The sequence below is a fragment of the Tachypleus tridentatus genome, chromosome 13 (genome assembly GCF_004210375.1).
Source record: "Tachypleus tridentatus isolate NWPU-2018 chromosome 13, ASM421037v1, whole genome shotgun sequence".
NCBI lineage: Eukaryota > Metazoa > Arthropoda > Merostomata > Xiphosura > Limulidae > Tachypleus > Tachypleus tridentatus.
This window is the reverse complement of record NC_134837.1, coordinates 222,166,041-222,193,827: the sequence shown is the minus strand read 5'-3', so window position 1 is coordinate 222,193,827 and position 27,787 is coordinate 222,166,041. Positions and strand designations below refer to the sequence as shown.

Below are 27,787 nucleotides of genomic sequence, written 5' to 3'. Positions count from 1 at the left end.
CATAAATACAGAAGGCAATTTGAATCACATGTACTACAGTAAATATTTATTTAGTCAAAGCAACCACATAATTGACATTTTTTTTGTTATTTTTAATAGTTATCCTACTCTTACTAAAATAACCTTAGTATATCAAACTAAAGTCTTTGAAACTAAGCAGTACAAAATTGTTCAAGTTTCAACTTGAGGAAGAGATAAAGTTTAATATTTTTTAATTTTAGTACCTACACATAACTAAATAGCTATGACAATATGAAAACTAACACTTACTGAATCTGTTTCTGGCTCTGCTTTGCTCCCAGTGTCAATTGTTTGGGCATGAGTTGCTATTATAATGATGTAATGAACTTGATCACTTCCATTTTCAATTTCATAACCAAAATAGTCAGGTTGAAAATTTTCTTCATAAGAGTCATAGCCATATTATAGTTGCACTGAACCTAACACTGTTTTTTTCTTTAAAATCTTGTTGTGCATGACATTTCTGAGTTATGTTCATAATGCAGATATCTTTTGTAATGTGAAGAATAAGAAATAGTGCTACTACTATAAAAAAAGTATATCGGTAGTACTAGTGCTGATAGTAATACTAACAGTCAGACATTCAACTTCCATGGTTGAAACTTGATGTTGGATAACTCAGTGTTCAACCTTATCAGTTTAAATTGAATTTATAATCATTCACATAGTTTAACTTTCAGAAACATTTTCAGCAATGTTAAACAAAGGTTACCTAAATATAATCTAAACAATGGACTATTAAACAATCTTGACAGATGATCTCTTTTGATACAGAAACAGAACTTTAAACCTAAAAAAAAATGTCAACAATAAAAGCATCCACCCTTCCCAAACCATAAACCTCACTCCACATTGTAGTTAGCATGTGATAATGGAAATAACAAATTTTTATGTTATCTTTATACAATTAAAAATAATTTTACATTTATCAAAATACAATGATAAGTAATAAAAAACTAATGTAAGAAGGTATTTTCTGATTTTGCCATAAGTCACATTATCACATGTTAGCTAATCAGATTGAACACTGAAAAGAGAAATTTTTGATATAGGATTCATTGTGAAGTTGAGTGTGTTACTGTTAGATAAAAATTCGTGTGTTTTAATTGATTTCTTTGAAGAAAATAATACTGAAATAGGACTTTTACACTGGGTGAACAACTCCAATAAGAATGGAGTTCTTAAAATTTGAGATGAGGGTTAAAAGAGTGTAGTTGAAGTTCAATGGCCAGATGGTAATTTAAAACCAGAAGGCAAAGGTGAATTAAGAAAGAAAAATCCAATATGGACCCCTGTCCAGTTTATATACTAGCAATTGGTGTTTTAGCTTCTACATAATTTATGGCTAGTTTATGAATATAAAAATTTAAAACTTAATTGTATATGTTATAGATTAAATCATACTTTACAACATGAGTATTGTTACTGAATGGTTAATTTTAAGGCAGTATGGGGTATTACTATTACTACGTTATTTAGTATTATTAAAGGAAATACTGAAAGTTGGAGAAATGAAAATGAAGTGTTACTTTGGTAAAGAAGTAGTTATATTACACTTTCTAGAAATATATGTGCATTTAGAATATCTTAAATTGATATTTACTGCACTTAATAAATTTTTCACAGTGCTTTTCAGATTGAGGCATCAAAAACTTAACAAGCATGACAACTGAGATGCAAAAAAGTAATAAAGATGGAAACTAACCTTCAAGAGGTGTTACATTACAATAAATATTTTCAGTAATAATTATTATTTATTAGAATCCATCAGTGAGATAAAAACTTTTCTCTTTGGAAACAATTCTATGAGGCATTGAACCTACACATTCTCTGTCTCTGTACATTATTTTTGGGTTCTGACATCTAATTCATCATGCTGTGTTTCACCTGTAACTATAATTTAACTACATGTAACAGAAAATTAGTTTTAAATATGCTTTGTGTAGTTCTTTAACACAACATATAGATATACTGAATGAAATGCATACTATAACCACCCAAGACCTTAATATAATCTGCAAATGTAAGCAAACTGTCATTCTGATTTGTATGCATCATATACAGCTTAAAACACCTTTGAAACTATCCCATTACAAACAGAAGTTCATGTGACTCCCAATTAGTACCCCACTATGTATTAGCTTATTGTTTGGGAAGGTTGTAAAAGAGTATATGATAACAGGGTGATTGGAAATTTGGAATATTCCACTATTTTCCAGAAGGGAGATTTTGTCAATTGTTTGAATTGTGTATGTCACTCTAAGTTGAAAGTGGTAAACAGGTATATACAGATATTTACAAAATCACTAACTTATTGAACAGTTATGAACCAGTGATGATGAGAAAACCCACTTGTAGAGAAAAATATATATGTAAAAATGGCTGGTTTGGGTTGAGAAAATTGTTTATGTAGAGGAGCAAACAACATTTCGACCTTCTTCGGTCATCGTCAGGTTCACAAAGAAAGAAAGAGGTAATTGACAGGTAGCTGACCACATGTTTGAAGGGGTTGTGTAATTAAGTGTAGGAATGTAGAGGACATGCTTAGATGTTTGATTATATTTATTAATATAGGTATAAAGGTGTTCCTTTGTATTGATTTATTTTGGGCTTGAGTTATTGTATAAGCAAGGCATCTTTAATTTTGCATTTATGTTATGCACCATTACATTTCATAATTTTACAGTCCCATTATTTATGAATCTAATCCAAAAAAATGTGCAGCCAAAGAAGAACAGAGCATATGACTCAAAGTAATGAAATCAAAACTGGTAGCTACTCTTATAACATAAATCATTTTACATCAACTACTTACTCAATAGTTAATCAGGCTGCATTTTTTGTTCAATTTGGGATATGATGGTGTGTAAATAAAATGCATAGGCTAGCCAATTAATGTATGAAGATTTGCTGTTAAATCCTTATCAATGCTGTAAGAGTTTAGCCATAAATTTTGATTTCATTCCCTTAAACCAAATACTCTATCCTTCTTTGGTTGCACCTTTTCTGCACAGCTAAGATGTTTTTGATTAGATACAACATTTTGTTAACACACACCAACACAATCTGCTCACATATACTTAGTACAACTGTACCAAACATCATTATTTAAGCTAATTGCTTAAGTTAATATTATGTGATGTCAAATACTCTTTAATTAGAAGAATTTCATACAATTTAGCAAATTTGTGCTTAAATGTTAGCAATGAATAAAATTATCCACCCATAAAATTCTTTCAAACATGTGAGTTAGAAAATACTAATCTAGTTTGCTTAGTCTAACCAATACTTCTGTTATTGCTCATGCATTCCTACTATAGTTTAGCTCCTCTAAGTTAACCATCTTTAATCCAAATTTCAAAAGACTAAAAATGGTTCACTTTTACTCTTAGATGAAATACAAATTTTAAGCTGATAGCTTCATGACCTTTTGCATAAGCATGCATAAAACATTTGGTCAAAACTGAGCAGTGTTTGTTGAATAACTGTAGGTGTGACTTACATTTAGATCAAATTTGGTACCCAGTTGTAAATTGTAATGTTCTTTCTGTGCAATGAAGCTGAAACAAATCCATAAAAATTAAGTACGTTTTTCTATGAAATATAGTTTCTGGACTTTCAATGGCAAAAGAACAATTACAATTGGAGATCTTATATCTCATGTATCTCTTAATGGACTGCTTTGAAATTTAACATGTGAAGTAAGGGTCCTATAGAGCACATCCACTGAAGATATGTGATATTTTGGATTGCTACAGTCCAAACTACCAGAAGTAAAATACTGCTAAACTATCACTTCTGTTAAAAACCCAAAGTGTATCCTGTAGGTTGTTTTGACAACAATACAATATTGTGTGTTTCAACATGCATACTTCCAAGAAGTTATCTTAAAATCAGTTGTGGCTTGAGAAACAAGATTGCTGACTGGTTGCTTTGCTTTTAAATGAGTAAAATCATATATTTTTGGGGGTTTTCAAGTAGGCATTAAATGTTAATAAACAAGAATCACGAAGATGGACAATTATCGTAATAGACTGTCTATTGCACCTGAACTAGCAAGAGAATATATAAAACTTTATCAACAGTAAAAGCTAAGAATTCATGAATTTAAACAAATGTCAAAAATGACACATTTTGGGTTGTGAGCCAATAAATATTAAACAATTCAACTAGCAGTATGTAGGTCTTCTTTATCATAATGCATTTAAAATTGTCATTTCTTTTTGATTTTTTTGGAAAGTTGGCAAGTTGATCATCAGGTATGCAATAAAAATATGATTAGGAGAATTTTTTTAAATAAGGCCAATTAAAAATATTTCAACAACCACTTTGAAGATTCCTCTCTTTACAAATACAAACTTACAAATACTGTCATATTATCTGACCTTTGATTGGAATACTTCCATTGGATTAGAAAGTAGTGAGTTAAAAACATGTAGAGTGATAGCAAAGTCTTCAAAATTATGGCTGAAGTGAATGATGAATTTAGGCAAAAAATCTCAACAATTTGTTTGTTTCTAAGATTAGTTACATAGCATTAGGTATCAATCATATACTAGCCACAAGGTCACTCTCCATTTTTTGTTTCACTCATTCAAATAACAAATTGAAGATGCTGTCATTTTTTGAATGGCATATTTATTAACAACTTCAACAATTTCAAATTTATTAAAGTTCTAAAACAGAATTCTCTGTAGCTGTTACAATTTTTAAGATTAAACTGTTAATAATATTACACAATGACATCATCAGTTTTACTGTACATAATTGGAATCGGGCTGACTGTGTGCCATAATTATCAGCAACTGATTATTTCTGACTGGTAAAACAGTAATATTATGTTGTTTTATTTTATTTTTGGCTAGTGCAGTCTGCAAAGTTGGATTCAAAAGTGTTAGCCCTAACATATAAAAGTAATGTACTTGAGGCAAGGTAAATCTCCAAACAACTGACAAGTCTCCAATTTTCACTTGCCATTTCTTGGAAAGTGTTGACAAAAAATATCTTCTATATAATCTTTCAAATGTGTAAACCTTGATGAAGGCTTGGTGTTATAAATAAATAAAAAAATTAAAATAGCATTTTGATTAAAATCAGTCATCACCATTAAAAAGAAAGTTCAAATAATCATGTTTCACACTTAAAAGAAATTTTGTTGATCTATTCCATTGCAATGATATAAAAAGTTTATTGAAAAGAACACTGGACAAAGTTGGTGACTTTCTTATTAATGATAATGCATTTTCTTTGAATAAACATGCATTCACAGTAATGATGTTTATGGATGGTACATGACTGACAAATGTTTTTAAATTTGCAAATGTCTACTCATAGTTTGTCACAAGTTATGTTTGGTTAAGAAACAGATCAAATTATAAGGAGTCCTTCTTAAACAGGGAATGATTTGTCAATTTGTTTTTACTGAGTTATGTATTCATGATTTCCATGACAAAGAGAACACAGCAAAGGAAACTGGAGGAATTCAGTCCTAGTGGTAATATACAGCATAGGTGACTAACATTAGAATGTGAAGCAATGCGAGGGCTGTATAGCCATGTCATCTCAGTGAAATATCTATATGAAATAGATAATGTTATGACACATGAAGGAAGAAGTCCTCATTTGCATCCTGAGGCAAATCTAAGTTCCATCTGTCTGGACAAATCAACCAAGAACTGCATGGAAAACATTACAAAAGAGTGTCCTATTCTACAACTAAACATGAATTAACATAAAGATAATATCTTTAAATTATTAAACATAAAATGAGTTTGAATAAAAATCTTGGCCCGAGTGCCACAAAAATAAAATTTGTAAATCTGTTCTGTAGACGGCACTGTATGATATGCAAATTATAAACATGCACTTGCTGATATAAAAGTAAACAAAGTGAAATTTCCTGTATTTTTTCTGGTATCCTTAAGATAATGGAACTTTTTACCACTGAATGATAAACAGTTTTTAATTATATATTTTACTTTTAACCTATACAATAAATTATTGTACCTTTTTAATGGTTAAAGTTATTATTTTATGAAAACATATTTAGAAAACTTATTAGCCAACTAAGGGGGGGGGGCAAATGTAGCCCAAACACAACTCTTGAAGATGGATATAAGAGGAAAAGATGGGCTACTCAAATGGAAAGCCATATAACAAGGAATCAGATCCAAATAAAGACAGCAGAGAAAGGAATATAAACCACAGTTGCAAAGAAACACAGCTGTCCTAAAATATATTTCAACTCCATAAGGGTGTGGCAATTTCAATGTTGACAGAACCCCACCACAGAGTAAAATTTAAGACCTTAAATATAGTCTGCTCTACTAAGTGAGCTAAAAGGATAAAATATGAATATCAGTTCCATGAACACATAAGGTGCCTCCAATTGCCACAGAGGGAGTTGGAGAAAATGCACAAAAAGGAATGTCTGTACCTTAGTACACGTGAACTTTTCTAGAATATGTTGTTGAAAATAATGTACAGCAAAAATGTAATGGCAAGAAAAAAACAACACTGAACCCAAGTGAATGGAAGTGCAAGAAGAATTAATGCAGTACTAAATAAAGAAAGGCACTATATTAAAGCAGTTCTAAAATAAAAAAACACAGAAAATAATACCAAAACATTCATGTGCTGATGCTCACAGGGATTACTGTGCATTATGACAAATACATCATAGGCTGGCACAATACACATAGACACATGTACGAGTAAGAGTTTGTTCAATACTCAAGGCATACACATGAAAATTCACAACTGTTGCATTTCAGGTGATAGCTCTAACTGATGCAGAGAGATAAGTAACATTTATGAAACATTATGACAACAACTGGAGAACATTACTATCATTTATAAAATTAACTAAGATATCTTACATCAAGTGGTTTATGGACCAAACTATCCAAGAAGTTTTTTTAATGCCAAATAATAATTTAAATAAAAAACAAACAATTTATGGCTAATAAAATTATTTCAGGTAGATAGGCTAACAAATGAAACAACCTGTAAACAGAGTATTAAATGATTTTGAAGCTCCACTTACCGAGCCATTACAAGCCTGACATTATCAGCATACAAACGAGGATTCTCTTTTTCCTTATCATTAGGTTGGTATACAGGAAGATACTAATAAATGTAGTTAATAAAAAAAAATTGACAAGTTTTTCTGTTAAACACAATTCATAAAACAGCTGATGCTTATTTGTATCTCCTGTTTTTAACATATTTTTTATCTTCAAATATGTGAAATAATTCTTAAAACTGTGAAAACATATTCTCTAATTTAACATAAGTTGTTTAAAAACTGTGGGATAAATGAAAATCTATCCCAAATACATATAGAGATTACAAAGATACTTTTGTACTAATTTTTATAAAAGCCAATACTTCCATCTAAATTAACACAAAGCTTTTTTTCTTACATAAACAGCAGATTAGAATATATTTACCTCAATTTCACAGTAGTTTTGAAACTGGCATAGAGATAACCACAGGAGCTTTAGTCTGAAAAAAAATCATCTCATAACTTGAAATCTGTTATCTAATCAGACCTTCCTACAACTAATTTTTCAAAACTGATATTGGAATACAAAAATTACCAACTTAACTGAGGTGTTGATGTTTTTAATACATTTTCAGAAAACTATTTGTATCCTTCAAATTTCATGAGGCCTATATTACTGATTTGCTGTTCCTATTTATTTATGTACTTCTTTTTTCAACTGATTAGATGGCTAATAATTTGAAACCTAACAGTGTTAATCCAATTAAAAGGTAAAACATTAACTCTATCACTAAAGGCAGCTTGCCATGTGCACTTCACAAACTTGTATAAAATTACATTGAAAATGCAATTCAACTACTTTATTATTATTGTGTATACAAGTAAACTTGGCATAAAACATACATAACAAATCTAGTTTTAATACAAGTTTTAAGTTCTTAATTTTAAAATCAAATAATTAAAAAAATCCTCAATCTTCCATAGTGTAACAATAGTTTGCTACGTTTTCCTTCTCCAATTCATTTACCATCCTTCTGAAAAGTATGGAATTTAATGTAAATTACTCATTATAACATAGATACTACTAAAGCAAAAAACACGTTTTACAGCCTTCAATCTTATCTGTTTGCAGTCACACACAAGAAAAAGACTCACTTGCCATACACACACCGGGTCAACTACTTTATAGTTTGTTGACGATTCTTTCCGACATTTTATACTATATTACTTACAACCAACAGAAAGTCAAGGTTCCAATATATTAAATTACATACTATATTACATTGTTTTTGCTACAGAGAACTGACTATTTCTACTTCAGTTTGAAATTTTCTGCCACAGTCTTCAGATAAAAAAAGATTAAGGTGAAACTTAGAGGATCTTATGTTAAAGACAGAAAGCCAGAAAAATTAGAGTACTACAGGGCATTGTTTGCTTTGTGCATTATATTATTGTGTGTTCACAAGTGCATTATACATGAAAAATAAAAACTATTTCCATTAGTATAAAAAAAGGCTTAAATTTCATCAGCAATCTACAGCAAAAAAAGTGGTCAGAGGTAAATGAAATATTTATTGTTTTTCATGTATATCTTTGTTTATTTAAAAAAATTAAATATGAAAATTAAATGCTTATGTTAGACAATATAATGAAAAAATAAACAATAATTCTTCATAATGTATGCTAGTGAGCAGTTGTGTGTTGGGTAATTCAGAATAGTATATAATGTGAGCTACACATTTGCCTAGTATTTTACACCATGTATAGAAAGGTTAGTAGTTAGATACAGGTCAAAGAACAATAAAATTAAGCATAAACAGATGTATATTGTTACAATCTTTAATCTTTTTACAATAAAAAACTGTAGTATCCAGTAACAATTTGAAGTTATTCTAGAATTAAGAAAGAGTAATTAAAGTTTATTTCATACTTTTTTTTATGGTGGTTACAAAACTGGTCATAGTCATCAAATGCACACAGAGTTAGAGTAGAGAAAAGAAGAAAGAAAGTTGTACTGAAAAAAGTAATATTTGCTTATGAGGTTTCAGAGATTACGCAAATGAAGTTTGACAACTTTTTAATTTTTAATCTTAACATGAAAATCACTTTACACCTGGAACAGTCAACACTAATTTTATACATTCAAAGAAAAAATTTATATAAAAACACTTTATTAAAAAGGTATAATTTTCTGAGTATAAAAAACTTGTATTGCTTACTGACTCAGGGTAGCACTTAGTCAAATCAACTGAGTATGTACATAACATGAACATTACTAGATTTTTGACTACCCAAGTGGGATTTGGTGTAATGTTGGCTAGTAATAGTTAGAGATAGGAAATCATTGCTAATTTGTTAACTATCAGGCAATTATATGCAACTGATCTTTTAATATTTTAGCTTGTTTTATTTTTTGAAGGACATTTTTGAACAACTCTTCATAAAATATGACAGTTATTTTGAGGTAAACAATTTAGTATTAACTTCTTCTGACCCTAAACTGTTGTACATTAAAATGTATCATACACAGTGTAGTAAAACACATGTAACAAGAAGATTTTACACATTCAAAGAAAAAATTTATATAAAAACACTTTATTAAAAAGGTATAATTTTCTGAGTATAAAAAACTTCTGCTGTGGGTTTCTCCCTACAAAATCTCTCCAATTTTCTTAGGTTTCATGGGATAGGACTAATAAACATTCTTGTTACATATAATTTATTGAAAAGTTCATACCGATTCTTCAAAAAATAAAGTACAAAGTTTATTACTCTGCAAGAAAACTTGTGTTGATATTAAGTAACTTCTCTGTATAGATAAAATGATTTATAAAGTGGAAACTGAAGTATTATAAGAAATCAAAATGATATGAAAAAAATCTTTAATTTCAGATATTTTGCAATTATTGTCTAATTATATTATTAGTAAGTAAAAAACAAAAACTTTATAAATAAAAATATGAGGTATAGATTTACAATGTTTTTATGAGAAATCATGCAAATAAGAAAACACACATTAAAATAAGTAATTAGCATAATTGCATTTTAGAGTACAAGCTGGAAGAATCTAGAAATGGACGTATTTGCTGAAAAATCAATAAATCAAACAATTAAAGCTTACTGTACTAATCACTACTTAGGCAGCATATCACAACCAAACTCTCTGTTTTCCTTTTTCAGTGGTTCCTTATCTATCTAGAGCTTGTCATAACTAAGCAAGATTTTCATTCATGTAAGTAAGATAACAATTGAAAGATGTTTTATTGGTATAATTAGCCTAGGTCTAGTAATTTTTAATACACACAGTTTTTAGTTAATAAAATTTTAAAAAATCATTAATTTGCACAACTTTCATTTTAAATAGTCTCTCCTTAAGCAACAATTAAAATTATATCAATTCAGAAATACTTATGTGAATTAAAATGGGAAACTTATTAACTTAAACAAAACATTTAGACATATCATTAGGAACTCATCCTACAGTTTCTATAGGTTTTCAAAATTATATAAAAAAAAGGATATTTCCAAATTCTAATGTTTTAGCAACTAAGAACACACATATTATAATCATGCTCTATCTTGCAGAATATTGGTTAAACTATCAAACAAATGTACAAATGCTGAATAAATTAAGAAAACAAAACCTAAAATTCACTGTACAAGTTTTGTAACTGACATTCTTTAAGAAACTAACCCTTCCAGGATGCTCTACATCCATTGTAAGTAGGTTATGTAACACTAATCAAATTACAGTGGGACACCAGTAAGTCTACATATTTTACAAAACTGGGGGTTCATTTCTCCTCAAAAGACAACCCAATATGATTTTGCCATAAAAAACACACACACACATATATATTGTTCCAAAAATAAAAACATAGACAAAATTGTTTAATAGACAAAAAACCTGGACTAAACATTCATCTAAGTAGCTGTTAAATTTTCCATGGGAATAACGGTTGTACTCTGAGTGAAATAGGTGTTATTACGCTTGGAACACAATGTTAGACATTACTTGACAGACAAAAACCTTTACTTTCTACTGGTTATAAGTAATATACAATTAAATGTAAGAAAGAACTTTAACAAATCCTGAAAGAGACGATGTGAGAGGTGGGTTTGGCAGCAGGTATATGATTTTCAATTTGATAGCTCTGTAATCAAACAAAATTAAAGGCTATAAAAAGTATGGTTTGTCTGTGCAATGATGATTTTATAGTATGTAATTTTCATTTTGAAGGGGTGATGGATAAAATAGAGATGGCAAGATGACTAGATAAAATAATTCATATGTCCCACTAGTTGAAGTTTATTTTTATAATGCCTTGTATAATTAGGAACATAAAAGTTATATACTATTAAAATATGGATTATAAGCTATGATTTTATGCTACATTAATCAACATAACATAAACAAAAAATAGTTTAATGAAATTTTGGATGCAAGACATGAAAACGTTCTGTAATGAGCAGTAAAAAAGCAAGAGGGATCCAAACCATCATATAGCAACTTTCCATCTATAGAGTATTGGAATGTGGGTGAGAGTAAAAGGATGTGCCCTAAAGGAGTAGAGTGGCTAGACATGACAGACTGTATACAGAAAGTTGACTGCATCCAAAACCCAGGCCACTGAGAACAACATCCAGAGAGGAGTAGGATGAGCATTATAACACAGGTAAGTCCAACTACAATTCAAAAACAAGTCATCTGGTGGGGGTACAATCTATGAAAGGAACACATGATAGAATGTGAGAAAGTGACTGACTGAACCAGGTACCTGACATCCAGACAATTAGTGTTGTAAAGATGTCTCTCTGACATAAGTTAGCTTACTCAAAACCAATTTGACAGGAACTGCCCTATGCATAGTAGCATCCTTGGTATAATAAAATCATTGAAGGATAGTATAAAAGAAAGAACTGCATTAATCTGCTAGTACCTTCATCATGACCTACAACATGGATGGAGGAACAACAGTACAACTGAGTGAGGAAACAGAGAAACTTTTAATACACAAGTGAAGACTTGTATTGATTGGTCCAGCTCTGAAACCACAGTTCAAGCAGTTAGAACTGACATCCACATGGGGGATAGGATCATGAATCCCAATTGAAGGAATTAACTGCAACTTTGATGGCTCACTCCAAAACTACTACATCTACTTGCATAAACCTGTACAAAAATGAAGTATCAGACTTAAAGACATCTTACCATCCACACCAGCAGAACACCACCACACTCTCAACTGAATAGTTTTATCATTATATGTATAGTTTATAGTTATCAAATTCAGGAGGATACATCCATGATCCACTAGCTCAGCAGCTTCAAACTGGAAATTGGTGAGGGCTCTGATATTCCACTGGAAAGAAAGGCAAGGGAGAATCTGGAGGAATGACAACACCACAGATAGTGTAACAGGTAACCATGAAAACCCTGTCTAGTTGATCATTAATCACCATATAATGGGGTCCAAGCAGTAAAACAAAAAAAAGAGGTATAAGCTCATAAAAAAAAACTACATATGTAAGTTAGCTTACCATGCAACTTCTCACAGCAGTCTAAATAATGGCTATAGTTGAAAGATGATAACCCAGAAATGAAGATACAGTAATATGATGAGACAGTGAGATATGAATGTATGTGGAATAGTCCACATGCCCAATTAAAGAATTTTTTCCAAGGGATGATAGAGATTAAACACCAGGGAAAAAGTAAGATGCTTGATCTAGTGAGAAGACACCTGGAACAAGTTACAGGTAGAAGACAATAAGAAAGAATTGTCAACTAAATTAAAAGCTGAACATAAAAAGATTAACCACATGTCAAGGAACCATGACATGATGCCTTTGAGTGACTGCACTTCTGATTATGGAAACATCTAAGAGGGTTTGGAATATTATATGGCCATACCTTACAATTTAGATAACTGCCTTGATGTAGAAAGTGATCGATGGTGATGTAAACATCAAAATTAGTACACTTATCAGCAACATAATTTCATCTTTGTGAGTGGAGATATGTATCACTGCACAAACTTCTTGAGTGGAGAAACCAGCAAGGATCTCTGACTCATAGATGCTCTTCAAACCACTCTCAACAATAACTCCTCATGACAAATTTAAAGTAGCATGAGGAGTGACCTCAATGGGTATATCTCAAATAGCCTTCACACGTAAAAGGAGATCACTGTGTTGTGGAGTGGATGTTTCCACCAAGATATCCCCAGAATGTCCCTTCTTGATTGAATTAGGAAAGCCAACAAGCCCCTCCAATCCCTTCTGAATAAAAAAAAAAAAGATATTTGCCCTAAGGATTTGTTGTATAAAGAATGCAATGTCAGAAAATGAGGTACAGGTGTTGAAAAAGTTAAAAATTAATGTTCATTATCTTCAATACATGGTAATTTACCTATGATCTGTTTTTCTTGCTATTTTATTTTTATTTGGGAGATCTATGATAAAGAAAGAAATTTTAGTGCACGCTGGCCCCAACCACCATGACGCCTTATGAGGGGATGCACTGTAATGCCAAAAATGGACACTGCAGCAATGCCAGGGTTTCATGAGCATTATACCCAAACACCAGCATCAGACACAATGTCCACAATACCAACACCCATTGAAAACATTCAACACTGGTATATGATTAACCCTAGAATCCGTGGACCAGCCAACTAACCATACAGGGGGGGGGCACCCTAAGGCTGCCTGTCTATAGGAACTCAAGACCAAAGTGGCATGTTAAGGTTGGATCCCTCAACCACTAAGATCTTTCCCCTTCATGGGTTGCTGTGCACAGGATACACATGGGAGGATGTTCAGATCCCAGATTTAAACTGAAAGTATAAAACCTTTTCTTGAAAGTTCCACTCACCACATACAAGAACCTACTCTGAAGGGAACATGTACAACTTCAAGCCCTCTTACAATTTCAGCATCACCTTAAAAAGGTAATTTTCATCAAACATAGCCACTACAAAACATGATATAATTGTTCATAACCCATACTTTCAGTTAATCCAGAAAATGTGAACAAAATAAATAATACTTACGCTCCAGGTCCATTCCATGTCCATGTGGCAAAATCCTTTGTAGTAATAAAAAAGAAAAGAAAAATAAACTAACATTTAATTAAGTTAATAACTTTGAAATAATAAACAAAATAATTCTAAAGGCCTCTTCCCTTTAATCATGGTCAATAGCAAAACCATGAATAAAGTTGTATTAGTTTTTCCACTAAATATAACCAATGTAAAAAAAATGATCTTTCCTAAGCTTGTTCAGTTATGAATACAAATATTTTACTTAACACTTTCACTGTGGGCATGTTTTTGGGGTGCATGTCACAAAACTTCAGTGAGTTACATTTAAAATGCAATTAAAACTACTTTCTTATCATCGTATATGAATACACATTTTAACATATCTAAGTTTGTTCTTTCTTTTATAAAGTTATCACCACTCATAACCAACTCTTGGGCTACACTCTTACCATCATATATTGGGATTGAATGTTACATTATAATGCCACCATGTTTGAAAGGGCAAGCATGTTTGTGGAATGAAGATTTTAACCTGAGAACCTCATATTGCAAGTCAAGTGTCCTAACCACCTGGTTATGCCAGGACCTGAAAGGTTGCAAAAGTTCTTAAAAATACACAAAACATATTATCAGTTATAGTATGGAAACTATGAAGGTCAATTTGGGGTGATGAACTTAAACTGAGCCTGTAGTGAGAGAGTTAAAAAGTAAAAAATTGTAGTTATCAAATTATATTAAACATATTTGAGATATAAACTGATTTCTAGAACACCTTAAAAACAAAGTCTTACCAATGTATTGGGATATTTAATACACACTGGCTGCACAGGAACCCCTGGATAAAATGCTCCTACAACAAACAGAAGCAAAATGTTTTTAATTTCAAAACAATATGAAAACATGGAAGTTGCACTGAAGGCACAAAAATATGATGTGATCTTGTATGGAAAAAAGTATCTGTAATTACTGAAAGAACATTAAATTAGAGTTAGTTTATTTTTCACTTATAAGACTACAGATATAACACCATGTCAATTACAACAAAACAGAGCTGCAAAATGTAGTAACATTAGTCTTTACACAAGACACAGTGGTAGAGAAAATCATATGTACAATGCATTTTAAATGTTGTAGTATTAAAATGCTTTCAAATGTTGTACTTTTTGTTTTTAGATATCTATGATAAAAAACATTCTGTGTCACCTTATCACAGTACAGTTAATGAACAATTTCATGGTTTTTATTTGACGTTTATCTCACATAACCATCTTTTTAACACAAATTAAAAAACTATGCATATTGATGAGTCAAAGTGCACATGTAGCAACCTTTTTCACAGTTACACTCAAAATTCAATTAAATAATTTTATAGTGAATGCTTATCAATAAATTTGACATTAAAACAGTTTATAGTTCAAAATGTTTAATTATTTAAATTTTAATTTCATAAATTCTGTCTTGACTACTCTGTATATGACACTACAACATCTTTATGTAGGATTTTTACATTCATTTTATGCCTTTTATACTTTCCAACCTCTTAGAAACATGCAATACAGATACTGATATGCCAGAAAATAAAACAGGAACCTCATATTTTCTCTGTTTGCTGAGATATAAATAAGGTTTTACAACCTACAAATCTTTTTGTGTTCGTAATTTTAGAGTATTTACTAACTCATTTAGCACATATTTAACCCTTTTGAAATGGGCTTGGTATAAAATACAAGTTCATCTACACACTAGTACACAAATAATTTGAACTATAACTTTTAATATATCATGTGCATCTTTACAAATTTTGGTACACTTTTATTATAGATTACAAGATTTTTGTACACAAAAAATCACATTTTTTAATGAAATGTTTTTACTAAGATTTGTTTGTGAAAAATAGTCTGTTTTTGTTACTAGTCTGAGTGCAAAGTGATTTCATTTAAGGATTAGAAAAAACTATTCATCTCAAAAATATCAAATATTATTTGCATAACCTCTAAAATCAGAATTTTTAATGAAATGTTTTTACTAAGATTTGTTTGTAAAAAATAGTCTGTTTTGTTACTAGTCTGAGTGCAAAGTGATTTCATGTTACGATTAAAAAAACTTTTCTTCTTCCCAAAAATCTCAAATGTGATTTGCATAACCTCTGAAACCTCCTAAATACATTTCAAATATTTGTTTTCAGCAAAACTTTATATTTTATGTTATTTTAGACACTCTTAACTATGTGAGGTCTGTCACTTACTGAACAACCTTTTAACCACCATAAAAAAATTAGGAAATAAATATAATTATGCTTTTTTCATGCTAGAATGACTATGTTATAACACAAAATACAAATGTTTAGTCTAAGTAGCTTAAGTCTCATAATGTTATATATTTATTATTTTCAGTATACTGACTTTCCAGTCATACCTAGCTAACATAACTCGTATTGATGAAGTGCACTTGCACTCATGTTATGTATCCAATAACATAAAACTGTCTTATAGTCTTCCCTGTCTTAGTTGTGTTTTAGTGGGCTAGGATTTTGTCATATATAGTCACATTTCAATTATTATACATTATATATGTATATGGATTATTACTATTTAGAAATAAATTATTAAACTTATTCTTCTTAAAATATATAACAATAAATCATGAAATAAAGCAAACAATTATCTCTTTTCACAATAACCTTTGAACACATTTGCTGCTGGACATAGGTTGATAAGTCTTAAAATTTCACACAGAAAAAAAATGTGTGTGATATCCTTTACAAGTTTTGTATATAAATATATACAGTTGAATAACTAAAAAAAATCATAAATATCTATACTAATACCATAGAATTCTACTATAATTTATTAAGCTTAATAACTAAGATGTATTCAGATTTTTAAAAAAATATGAAACTTCAAGCAGACTAAACACACAACCTACATTCATGAAATATTGGTTTCAAGGAACATAGTAGCCTTTTCACAGATTAAAATAACTGAAAACCACTAAGGGGACATTCTAAGCTGTGGATTGGTTATTTACATGCCATATATTGGAGAAACAAGTAGAAAAATGGAAACCAGATTCAAAGAACACAAAAAGTCACCTTCACACATTTTTGAACACTGCAAATCAAATAAACACAACATAACCATAGAAAACACCCAAATACTAAATAAAGAAACAAACATAAACAAACACAAAATTAAAGAAAACTTACTTATTAAAGTCAAGCCCAAAATAATCCAATATAAAAGAACACCTTTAATACCGATATTAATAAATATAATCCAATATCTAAGCATGCACTCTACATTCCTACACTCAATTACACAACCACCTTCAAACATGTGGTCAGGTACCAGTCAGTAACCCTTTATTTCTTTGTGAACCTGATGATGACTGAAGAAGATTGAAATGTTCTTCGCTCCTCTAGTGCATTCTCTATCCTCACCAGCTGTTTTAAATATATAATATATAAGGGTTATGGAAAATTCTCTACTTTTTGTATGTGATTAGTTTCTTTGAAATATTATTTATTTAAATTAACATTTAGTGCATTATTTCCATTAGTATAAAAAAGTAGACTTATTTTCTTGACAGTTAACGACAAAAAAAGTTTGGGTAAGTACTTTTTTTTCTTGTTTATTAAAAGAGGAATATAATGTAAAAATAGGAATCTTTTCAGGTTAATTAAGATTAGATTAGGTAAAAAAAATAATAAATATGTCTCACAAGGCAAACATGTGAGCAGCACATGGGTAATGTAACATCAGCTGCACGTGCACTGAGTAATAGATATCTTATAATGGTAAAAATAGTAGTTAGACGCAGTTCGAGTTATTCTCAAAAGAACAAATTGATAGTTTATATTTCTTTCAAATTTTTTAGGAAAAAAGCATCCACAAAATGATTAGAAAGCCCAACCTGTTAATATTAATAAATATAATTGTCTGAAATGTGAAATCATTTTAGAAAAAAATGTATTTGTTTTTTAACTTTCAGTTTCATGTGTATGGATGATTTTGCTACTGTTAGTGTTCAGGCAAAAAAAGATATAAAATAATGTATAAAAACTTTGCAAAAACATTTGATATTTATTTATAAAGATATAGAGTTTATGCACATAAAACAAGCAAGCTGTAAGATAAATATCATTTTTCATTCAGACTAACTCAGTGAAAACTTTATAAATTCACAAATCTTTGTCAAAATGTTTTACTTAAAAATATATTTTTGCATACAACAGAATTGTTTACTAAAAGCTTACCAAATTTCATGAAAATGGAATTAGTACATTCTGATTTATAGCATGTTTTCTTTTACAATCACATGATGATTAAAATGTCATTCAAATTGCATTAAGTTGCATACACCTAGTTTATGGTATGATTCCAGCTTTAACAAGCAGAATAAGTGTGGAAGCTTTACAACTTGTTTGTTTAGTGATATTTTTAAGAACATAGTAAGAAATTTGTAGTACAATAATTTTTTTTTCTTGTTTTCATTAATGTATTCACTTTTCTGAGCATATGTAGTAATATTTATTACATACATATAAGCCCTTTTGAATTCATCCTCAATCACCAAGAATGTAATTAAGAATTAAAAAAAGAACTTAACATTTTTGTCCACATGATATTTATATGAATTTTTTCATACGTACCTGACTTAAAAGAAATGAGACATGACCGATTGGTACAAGTTCCTTCAGGAAAAATCACAATTTGATCCCATTCACCATCAGAATATGCTCGTTTTTTTATCTCATCAATAGTATGTTTTCGAGAGAGTGGGTTGTTTCTGGTCACATACACTGGCTGTGTGAAGTTGATTAAAGCTAAAGTCATAAACAAAACCACTTCAATAAGAAAACCTCACAAGACTATTGAGCTTTTCTTGCCACTAAGAATAGTTTAAAGACAAATTATACAAGACCAATGACCAGCCATAATGCACAAAATTATTTAATTCTTTTACTTTTAAGAACATTGAGTCAATTCTCCTCATAATATTCTTACACACTCTATGTAGCAACTGAATTCCCCTTTTCTTTAATCAATAGATATAAATGAACTATCTAAATGCAGAAATTTTTCACATGACTAAACTGGCAAAATTATAATTTCAGCTGAGAAGAATGTTTCTACAGATTACATTCTTCTCAGGTGAACTTTCCTTAAGTCACATGTTGCTCAACAGTTAATAACTACCACATGTATGTACAACTAGAACAGTTCAATACTGCAGAAACCTCAGAGTTTGTATCTTTTTACTGGTCTCTGAATGCTGATTACATGAAACATGAGCAGGATGGAATGAATATGACAGACCCCTCTCCCATTCTCAAATGCAATATTCTGAAAGATTAAGCCCTCATACACCTACATTAAACCCAGGAAATCTGCAACTTTATTAAAGAAAATTTCAGACATAAGATGCAAAATGTGAGGGAGTTACATTTCATTGTTACAATAATCTACACAAACTTCATGTTGAAATCATTTAATTCCTTTTCTATGTAAAAAGTTCACATTCATTTGATGATGTTGCCAAAGTGCGATAATAATGCCAGCTGTTGCACCACTAGATGTGCTGCAGCAAATCTGGGGTATGCATAGGGAGGATATATTTAAGTGATGTTGCAAAAAAGAATTTTTTTTCCTACCCATAAACAAGAAAAGTTTTTGCAAGTCTGAAGACTCTTGCAAAAATTGGCATGTATAATTAAAATCATATTTATAGTATTGCGAGTTACCATGGTGCTGAGTCAAGTTCAGATTCATGTTGCTTCCACTGCACTCAGGTTTGCACACAGACTAGTGCTGGGCAATTTGAGAAATTTCAAAACTTCGAATTTTCAAATTACAATGCCAAATTTGAAGACTCGCATATCAGTAAAACTTATAACAGAAACTTTACAAATGAGTAAAAAGAAGAAAATTCTTTTCACCAAACTCCTTAACTAGTGTAATGAGCCTACCAACTAGTCAAATATGATGTTTTTAAACAAATCCTTTAATTAAAAAACTTCAATAAATTTACACACTTCATATTTAGAATTTATAAAACTTTACCTTTTCTCTACTGAGATATAAACACAGCTCGTGTATTAAAACTTTCATGATTTGGTAAATGAAATTTGAGGAACATATATTACTTTCATTTTTATTACTTTTATACAACAAAAAATATATAACATCAAGCTCTTCATAAAACACTGCATCAAAATACACAAATGAAAAACTGTTTCACCAGATTTGAAAAAAAATAATCGAAATAAGTATATTTGATTTAAAGACTGTAATTAAAATGCAATATCAAAACAACAAATTAATGGTATTAACTGTATAAAAGTTTAACAATATTTATTTCTAAAAAGTAAATTACTCCAGGCATACATTACACGTTGGTTTTCAAATCTAGAGATTCAATTGAAGTTGTAGCATAAAGTTTTATTCTCAAAGTTCAGCAAGTATACATAAACTAATATATCATGGTCTCCTTCACTACCCACCTCCAAAAAATGGAGTATTTTCAGTTTCAGTCTTAGCCACTACTGATGGACCACCTAGCATTACAATGGGCAACACATCAAAAAGACTAGAGTGTGGTGCAAGAGTAAGTATTGGAGCTTCTTTAGGGGTGGCTTGTTTTCCTTTTACTGTTACCCAATGCCATCCTCCTATTACAAACATCACCCTCAGCATCAACAAAATGAAAGGCTTTAAATACTGTCTGCAAATATAAAAAAATCATCCGATGACCACATTCTGTCTCCATTTTCACTATTATTTTAATAAGATTGTTTTTTCTCACTGTTCTACATAGTTTTTGCTAACACATTAAATAGTTTTCTCTACACATCATAATTTAAAGATTTAACACACTCAATTACTTAAATACCTAATTACTCATTACAAGATTTATTTTAATGGTCTTCATAAAACAAGTTTTAAGTATGTTGTGATGGTGTACAAGTTTATCCAAAATAACTTTTTTCTTTTCAACAACAATATTTTATAAACACAACTCCAACTTCCAGAATGATAAACAAAAGATTTGGGTATCAAATAGAGAGTGAAAGTGAAGACCAACACTGTTGAAACACAGAGGTAAATTTACAATTACAACAGAAAGTGTTCATACCCCTGCGTCCTGAGTAGTTTTTGGCTAATTACTTAAAAAGTATCACGATTAAGCTAATAGACGTATGGGGAATTATAAATATTATACTAACACACATAAATTTTTATGTAAATTAAATGACAAATAAACTGTTTATAAACAAATAACCAAAAATAGAAGGAGCAGAAAGTGTTTGTACATTTCAGAACATGAGAAAAAACTGATATTCCTGTAAAAATTTTGTTTAGTGTAGCAAATAAACTACATTACACCATTCCAGAACTAGACACTGGGTTCATAATTATTGGTATTTAGCCAGTAAAAAATGTACTTCCAGCAATTTATCACCGTCTTTGTCATTATCTGCTTGGTCTTCATGGTGAACAGGAAACAACTTTCCAGTGATTTAAAAAACCGAATTATTGTAAAATACAAGTCTCATGTGTCTCTTTCCAGTATTGCTACACAACTTAATGCGTCAAAATCTACTGTTCAAAGCATAATTGCCAAGTTTGCTAACCTTCCTCGTTCTGGATGCCTCACCACAATTCCAGAGAGAACCAAGAAGAAGGTTCTCAGAGAAGTTAATAGGAACCCTCATTTAACACTTAATGACATACAGAAACTGGTAAGGGAAACTGGTGTTGAAGTAAGCACCTCTACAGTTATGAACATGTTACACTCTTCTGGGTTCAAAGCATGCCGTCCTCGTGGAACTCCATATTTAAAGCCTGTTCATTCAGAAGCACTATTGAAGTATGCAAGAAAGCATGTAGATAAACCCTTTACCTATTGGAAGAATATTATTTGGTCAGACGAGACTAAAATCGAACTTTTCGGCCACAATGATGTTCGCTATATTTTCCGAAAGAAGGGGAAACAAAATCTTCCAAAGAACACCGTCCCTACAGTTAAACACGAAGGTGGCTCAATCATGCTATGGGGTTCCTTCAGCTATTTTGGTGTAAGCAGCCTTCACCGCATCAACAGAATCATGAAAAAAGAAGAATAAGTTGATATATTAGCCACTTATATCAAGAATGATGCTCGAACTTGCAGCTTGGGTGTCGTTGGATCTTCCAGCACAACAATGACCCTAAGCACACATCAAAATACGTGCAATGCTTGTTGCAGAGAAACCATATAAGCATTCTGGAGTGGCTATTGCAGTCACCCGATCTCAACCCAATTGAAAATGTTTGGCATGAGTTGAAGACCAGGGTTTATCAGCATCATCCATAAAACTTGCAAGAGTTGGAGGCCTTCTGTAAAGAAGAATGAAAGAAAATACCAGGTGAATACTGCCAACTGATCATGAAGGTCTATGAGGAGAGATTGTGCCAAGTAATTCACCTGAAAGGCTACACACCTGACCATTAAAGTAGATGCATGAACACTTTCTGCCCCTCCTATGTTTGGTTATTTATTTATAAACAGTTTACTTGTTGTTCAATTTACATAAAAATTTATGTAGATGTGTGTTAGTATAATATTTATAATGTACTCTACTTTCATTATTCTAATCATGATACTTTTTAAATTATAAGGAAAAACTACTCATGATGCAGGGGTACGAATACTTTCTGTCATAACTGTATTTTTTCAGATACAACAAAGTCTAAAGTTATCACATAAGCTTAACAATAATATTAACACTTGTTTGTTTTTAGGTAACATTACAAGAATTTGATTAATACTTTACTAGGACAATATAATTAGTAGAGCTGGATAAAATAGTAGTATTTCTAATCAATTTATGAATTAATTTTAAATGATGAAAACATTGTTTTTCAAATTATGGTATGTACAAAGAATAAAGAAAACAACTTGGTAGTGGGTACTGCCAGCCAGTTGTCTTTCTTCTAGCTAGCAGTTTAAAATTAATGACTGTAGCCTTAGTAGCTTCATCATAATGAAAAAAAGAATGAGTGGCAAATATGGTAAAATCAAACCTCAGTCCCTTCATTTACTTTATATTAATTTAGATTCAGGCAACATTCATCATCTTGAACAGTTGCTAGACAGAGACAAGATGGTCATGCTAATCCAGAAATTGTTAAGAAGAAAAATGGGAAGGAAGAGAGTGATAAAGCTCCTGAGCCATATAATATTTACCCAAGAGCTTTAAAAAGTTCTTGAACAGTGGGTAGTAGGTGCCAGAAAGTGGGAAGTTAGCTAATGTTACTCCTTATTTAAATGGAGATTATAATTTCCCCATTACTTATATGTTAGAAATAATAGTAATTCATGAAACACAGGATGCAACAGATGAGCATGGCAACAGGGGTCTGATTTTATCTTTTATAGATCCCTAACCAATTAAGATTGAAGGCTATAGAAATTATGCTTTGCTTGAATAACAACATTATGAGTAATTTACGTTAACTCCCATACTACTAAAAGGGTTAGTAAATATATTAGAAAAGAGTGGATACCTAGAGAGCAATTGTCACAATTCTCATACTAAGGGTAAATTGAGAATTTTACTTTTTTAATACAACTTTATTAAAAATTACAAACCTAAAGACTTTTAATATTAAAATCTGGGTTACTAACTCTGTTGTGATGCCAAATGTATATGCATAATATGATGATAAAATACTTTAGTCAAATGTGGAAGGTAACTTATTAAAACCTTGTGGCACAGAAAAGGATATCCATATGGAAAGAATTAATGAACATGCTATTTACAAGTAAAAAGAGGCAATAAACTCTTTACAGAAATCACTGTTTTGACATCACTTCAAATATTGACTGCAGATTAGGTTGCCTTACCTAAGGAAAACATACTGACTAATTTGAAAGGGTTCAGAAGCAGACTACTAAAATGATTCTTATAATGAAAGTTTAAGACCTCTTAATTTGTCTTGAGAAAATTAAAGTTATATGGAATTTTATATAAATTCACAGGATTATCAGTTGACTGATAGAATAAAGGCCTCATTTTTTATGTAATATTCTGAATACAAAAAATAAGTTTAATATCTACTAAATATAAGCTGGGCATCTGAGAAAACAAAATTTTAACATGGTGTTTACCTAAAAGAAAATAACTGTTGTCAACAGCAATAAAAGCTAGCATCTCGGAAGATTTCAACAGGAGAACAAATACGACTTCATGAATAATTAATGATGGGTTTAAAAAATTATATTTACTCAGGGGGTAGTACACATAAAAACAACTCTGAAGGGACAAGTAATTTCTTGTACACTATGTTATATATGATATATATATACTTCTACATTATAAATTCATAAGATTGTACTACATAATGTTAAGGTTAAAGTTGAAAAATATATTTTTGCATATATAAATGTAAACTTTGTAGGTAATATCAGAATTCTATAGCATGTGGTTTACTTTAAACTTTACTGGTCTCAAATTACAAAAATTAAAAATGTGTCAGTTATGATCATTCACTTACTGGAGTTATATATTAGTTAGGTATGAAAAAGTTAATAATAAACAGACAAGTTCAAGTTGTATTCAGTACAACAGACAAACTGCTTTTTGTTCAAATCACATTACACAAAACAAAAACAATTTTTTACAGAACCTAGAAAAATTCAGATGTAAGAATTTAGTCATAAGTCTAAAGTTTCATAACATAATGTCCCAGCCCCCCCAACTTTATGTATCAATATATTTAAATTAGTTCTAAAATAACATGCTAATGTATTATTGGTATTACTATTTTGAACTAACTATTACTGATGTATTCTCAAGACAGCTGGGGTATTGAAGTTTTAATACCCATACTAGCTATCTTGAAAATACATTTTTACTTCAAATAGATGTCTTGTCATCATGAATAACCATTATTGACTTGGTTAGTTTTGATACAAATTTTTACCTTTGATATATGTTATATATATTATTTAACTGATGCACTTGTGAAAAACAAGTTTTGAAAAGATGCAGTATCATGAAATTTAGGTGAAAAACAATATGCCTATTTGAGTATAAGACACTCACTTTCTCCAACCAGACAAGGGTTTTTTGTTTATTTCTTCAGAGGACATTCCATATACACCAAGCACAGCAAGAAACCATGCAGTTGTGAGAAAAATCATGAGGAGTAGAAGTCGAAAAGGAAAAACTGTGACAGTCATCACCACTACCTAGAAACATGCATATATATATAATATGCATACATAAAGAAAAATGATTCTAATAAAAATTTTAAAAGTGGCCAAGAAATGAAAATTATTTTGACAAGATATTTCAAATTTTTAACAAATGTTAATTTCTTCACATATACATTTCATGACACTTGAAATCTATATCACTGTTTTACTTTCACAATGAAAACTTTGAAAATAAAATTTCCATATAAACTTAAGGATCACATGAAGTAATTCTAAATTTATGCAAAAGAATAACTTATATTTTAACAAAATAAAAATCAATATTAAATAACTGCATAAAAATACAATATAAAACACCTTAAAACTCTAATAATATTAGTTTCAAGGATGAACCATTCAATGTAACAGATGTACCATGTACATTCTGGCTGCAAAATGTTGGCAAATATAGTCAATTTAAAATATACAAAAAAACCGCAATGAAACAATTTATCTAACTCAATATCTTCAATCAAAAATATATACAAAACAGTATTTGCTAAATGCAGTTCAAACATACATACACACACACACCTGAAGTAAGCTTTTGTGAAATGTCATTAGCTCTACATGCACAGAATTACTCTATTGGAGTGAGCTCACAGTGGAGAATTAATACTTACTATAAATTCTGTACTTCTGAACTTACTTAACATAGCAACATAAAATTTAATAGACTTTAAGTAAACTTTTGTATGTTCATAAAAAAAAAATTTTAATAAAGTATTTCTACCAATAATATGTTTTTGAATTTACTTTAATCGAGGTACAAGATAACTTTTATGTTAAGAATAAAAACACTTTTTTATCTTACAGTTTTCACCCTACATTTACATAACCTTTAAATCCTTCTGTATGAAAATCAAAAGTTTTTCAATAAAACTGCTTCAGTCATCATTTTCTATAATGTAGTACTACATAGGTTTGATCCATTTGACTGACAATGTAACTACCACAAAAAAATCTTACTCTTCCTTTCCAGAATGATTGCTAATTGTAACAGAAAATTACAGTTATTTATCCTAAGTAGCTTCAGTCTTGTAACAGTTTACTTCTATTTTCATTTAATTTTATTGCTCTCTGAATCATGTCTAACTACTAAACCTGCATGAACAATGAGAAATCACTCAGTGAGTGATTAGCTAATGTTGCTGTGAATAAAATACTGAATTAAGTAACATATGCACATCTTGCTTACATACCTCACTGAGACACTTAAATTTTTTTGTTTTCTAATTTAATCAGTTTCTAATTTTTACATTTTGATAGAAATAATGAAGATGCATAAAAATGAAAAATTTTTATTTAGCCATAGATTTTGTATTTTTACTGCATTCAAAACCTTCATAAAAATTAATCCTAATTTGTAGTATGATTTTTATTTACTTCAAATATTTAACGTAATAACACACAAAAATATACTTTAATACAATATAACTATTATAATTTAACATAATTTTTATCTATACTATAATCATATTAATATAATTCCATCATTATAACTGAACTTGGCAATAGCAACTTTGAATTTATAGGTCAAATAATGAACTATCATTACACATATTAAGCAAAAAATGCCCAATCTTAGTGACAGTAAAAGTTAATCTTTCAATTTAAATTATTTTGTGGACTTTACAAAGGTTAACCATGTTGCACTCTTGGTCTCACTCAGAGCCAAAGCTCTGAGCTACTTATACTGCCTACCATGAAAAGTAATTGTTGAGCATTTCAGTACTGCTAAGAGTTACTCTACAATAGTACATGTTAACTCTACATTTTTTGTTATTTAAGTTGCATCACATATTGAAAAATGAATGATAGTGTGATTAATTATTAACACTATTGTAGAATATCTTACTTGCAAAATAAAATTTGGCATCAACAAACATTGTCAAATGTCAAAGAGCATTATTGACATTTCTAGATAAAGACACCATGAGACAGAATGGCACAACTTACTTATTTATGTATCTATAAATTATGTTGACTGGTAGCTATGAAATTAGGCCATTTCATGAACATCTAAGCTACAAGCTTGGAATTATGTTAAAACTTAGAAGCTCAAATAGTAGGAGAAAAATGTTTAAATAGGCAATTTGGAACACACAATGTCATGTGATACACAGAAGTGAAGACTGAGAATTTATTTAAATACGTCCTTTTAGAATATGAAATTAAATCTTATATAATGGTAAAACTTATATAACAAAAGATGGTTTATTTCCTGTTTTGACACCATGCCTGCTGCTCTAAGTCAATAATAACGTTTAAATTATTGAAAATAATTCTGTAAAACCTCATGACATGTGCACTTTGACCCTCACCCACACATAGGATTAAAATGTACAGATATGTTCTTACACATAAAAATTTTAATTATAATAAATAAACTTAGTATTTTTGAAATTATTTATTCTTGAAGTCAATGCTAATGGGTAAGTCCAGTTTAATCTACAATTTAATCAACTTGTTT

At 30.1% G+C, this 27,787-nt stretch overlaps 1 protein-coding gene across 6 annotated transcripts in view; it reads right to left on the bottom strand.

The window, feature by feature from the left end:
• LPCAT (lysophosphatidylcholine acyltransferase) overlaps positions 1-27,787 on the bottom strand; it is a 75,590-nt gene that overhangs the window by 43,454 nt on the left and 4,349 nt on the right. For 3 of the 6 annotated variants that reach the window (XM_076478255.1, XM_076478257.1, XM_076478254.1), the window contains exons 3-10: positions 25,163-25,308; positions 20,576-20,796; positions 18,725-18,898; positions 14,865-14,923; positions 14,083-14,117; positions 8,958-9,041; positions 7,473-7,527; positions 7,067-7,149 (exon numbers count right to left, since the gene is read on the bottom strand). In XM_076478255.1, coding sequence (XP_076334370.1) covers positions 7,067-7,149; positions 7,473-7,527; positions 8,958-9,041; positions 14,083-14,117; positions 14,865-14,923; positions 18,725-18,898; positions 20,576-20,796; positions 25,163-25,308 — 857 coding nt within the window. The remainder of the gene's footprint in view (positions 1-7,066; positions 7,150-7,472; positions 7,528-8,957; positions 9,042-14,082; positions 14,118-14,864; positions 14,924-18,724; positions 18,899-20,575; positions 20,797-25,162; positions 25,309-27,787) is intronic. The other 3 variants (XR_013020461.1, XR_013020462.1, XM_076478256.1) reach the window with 1 other exon arrangement.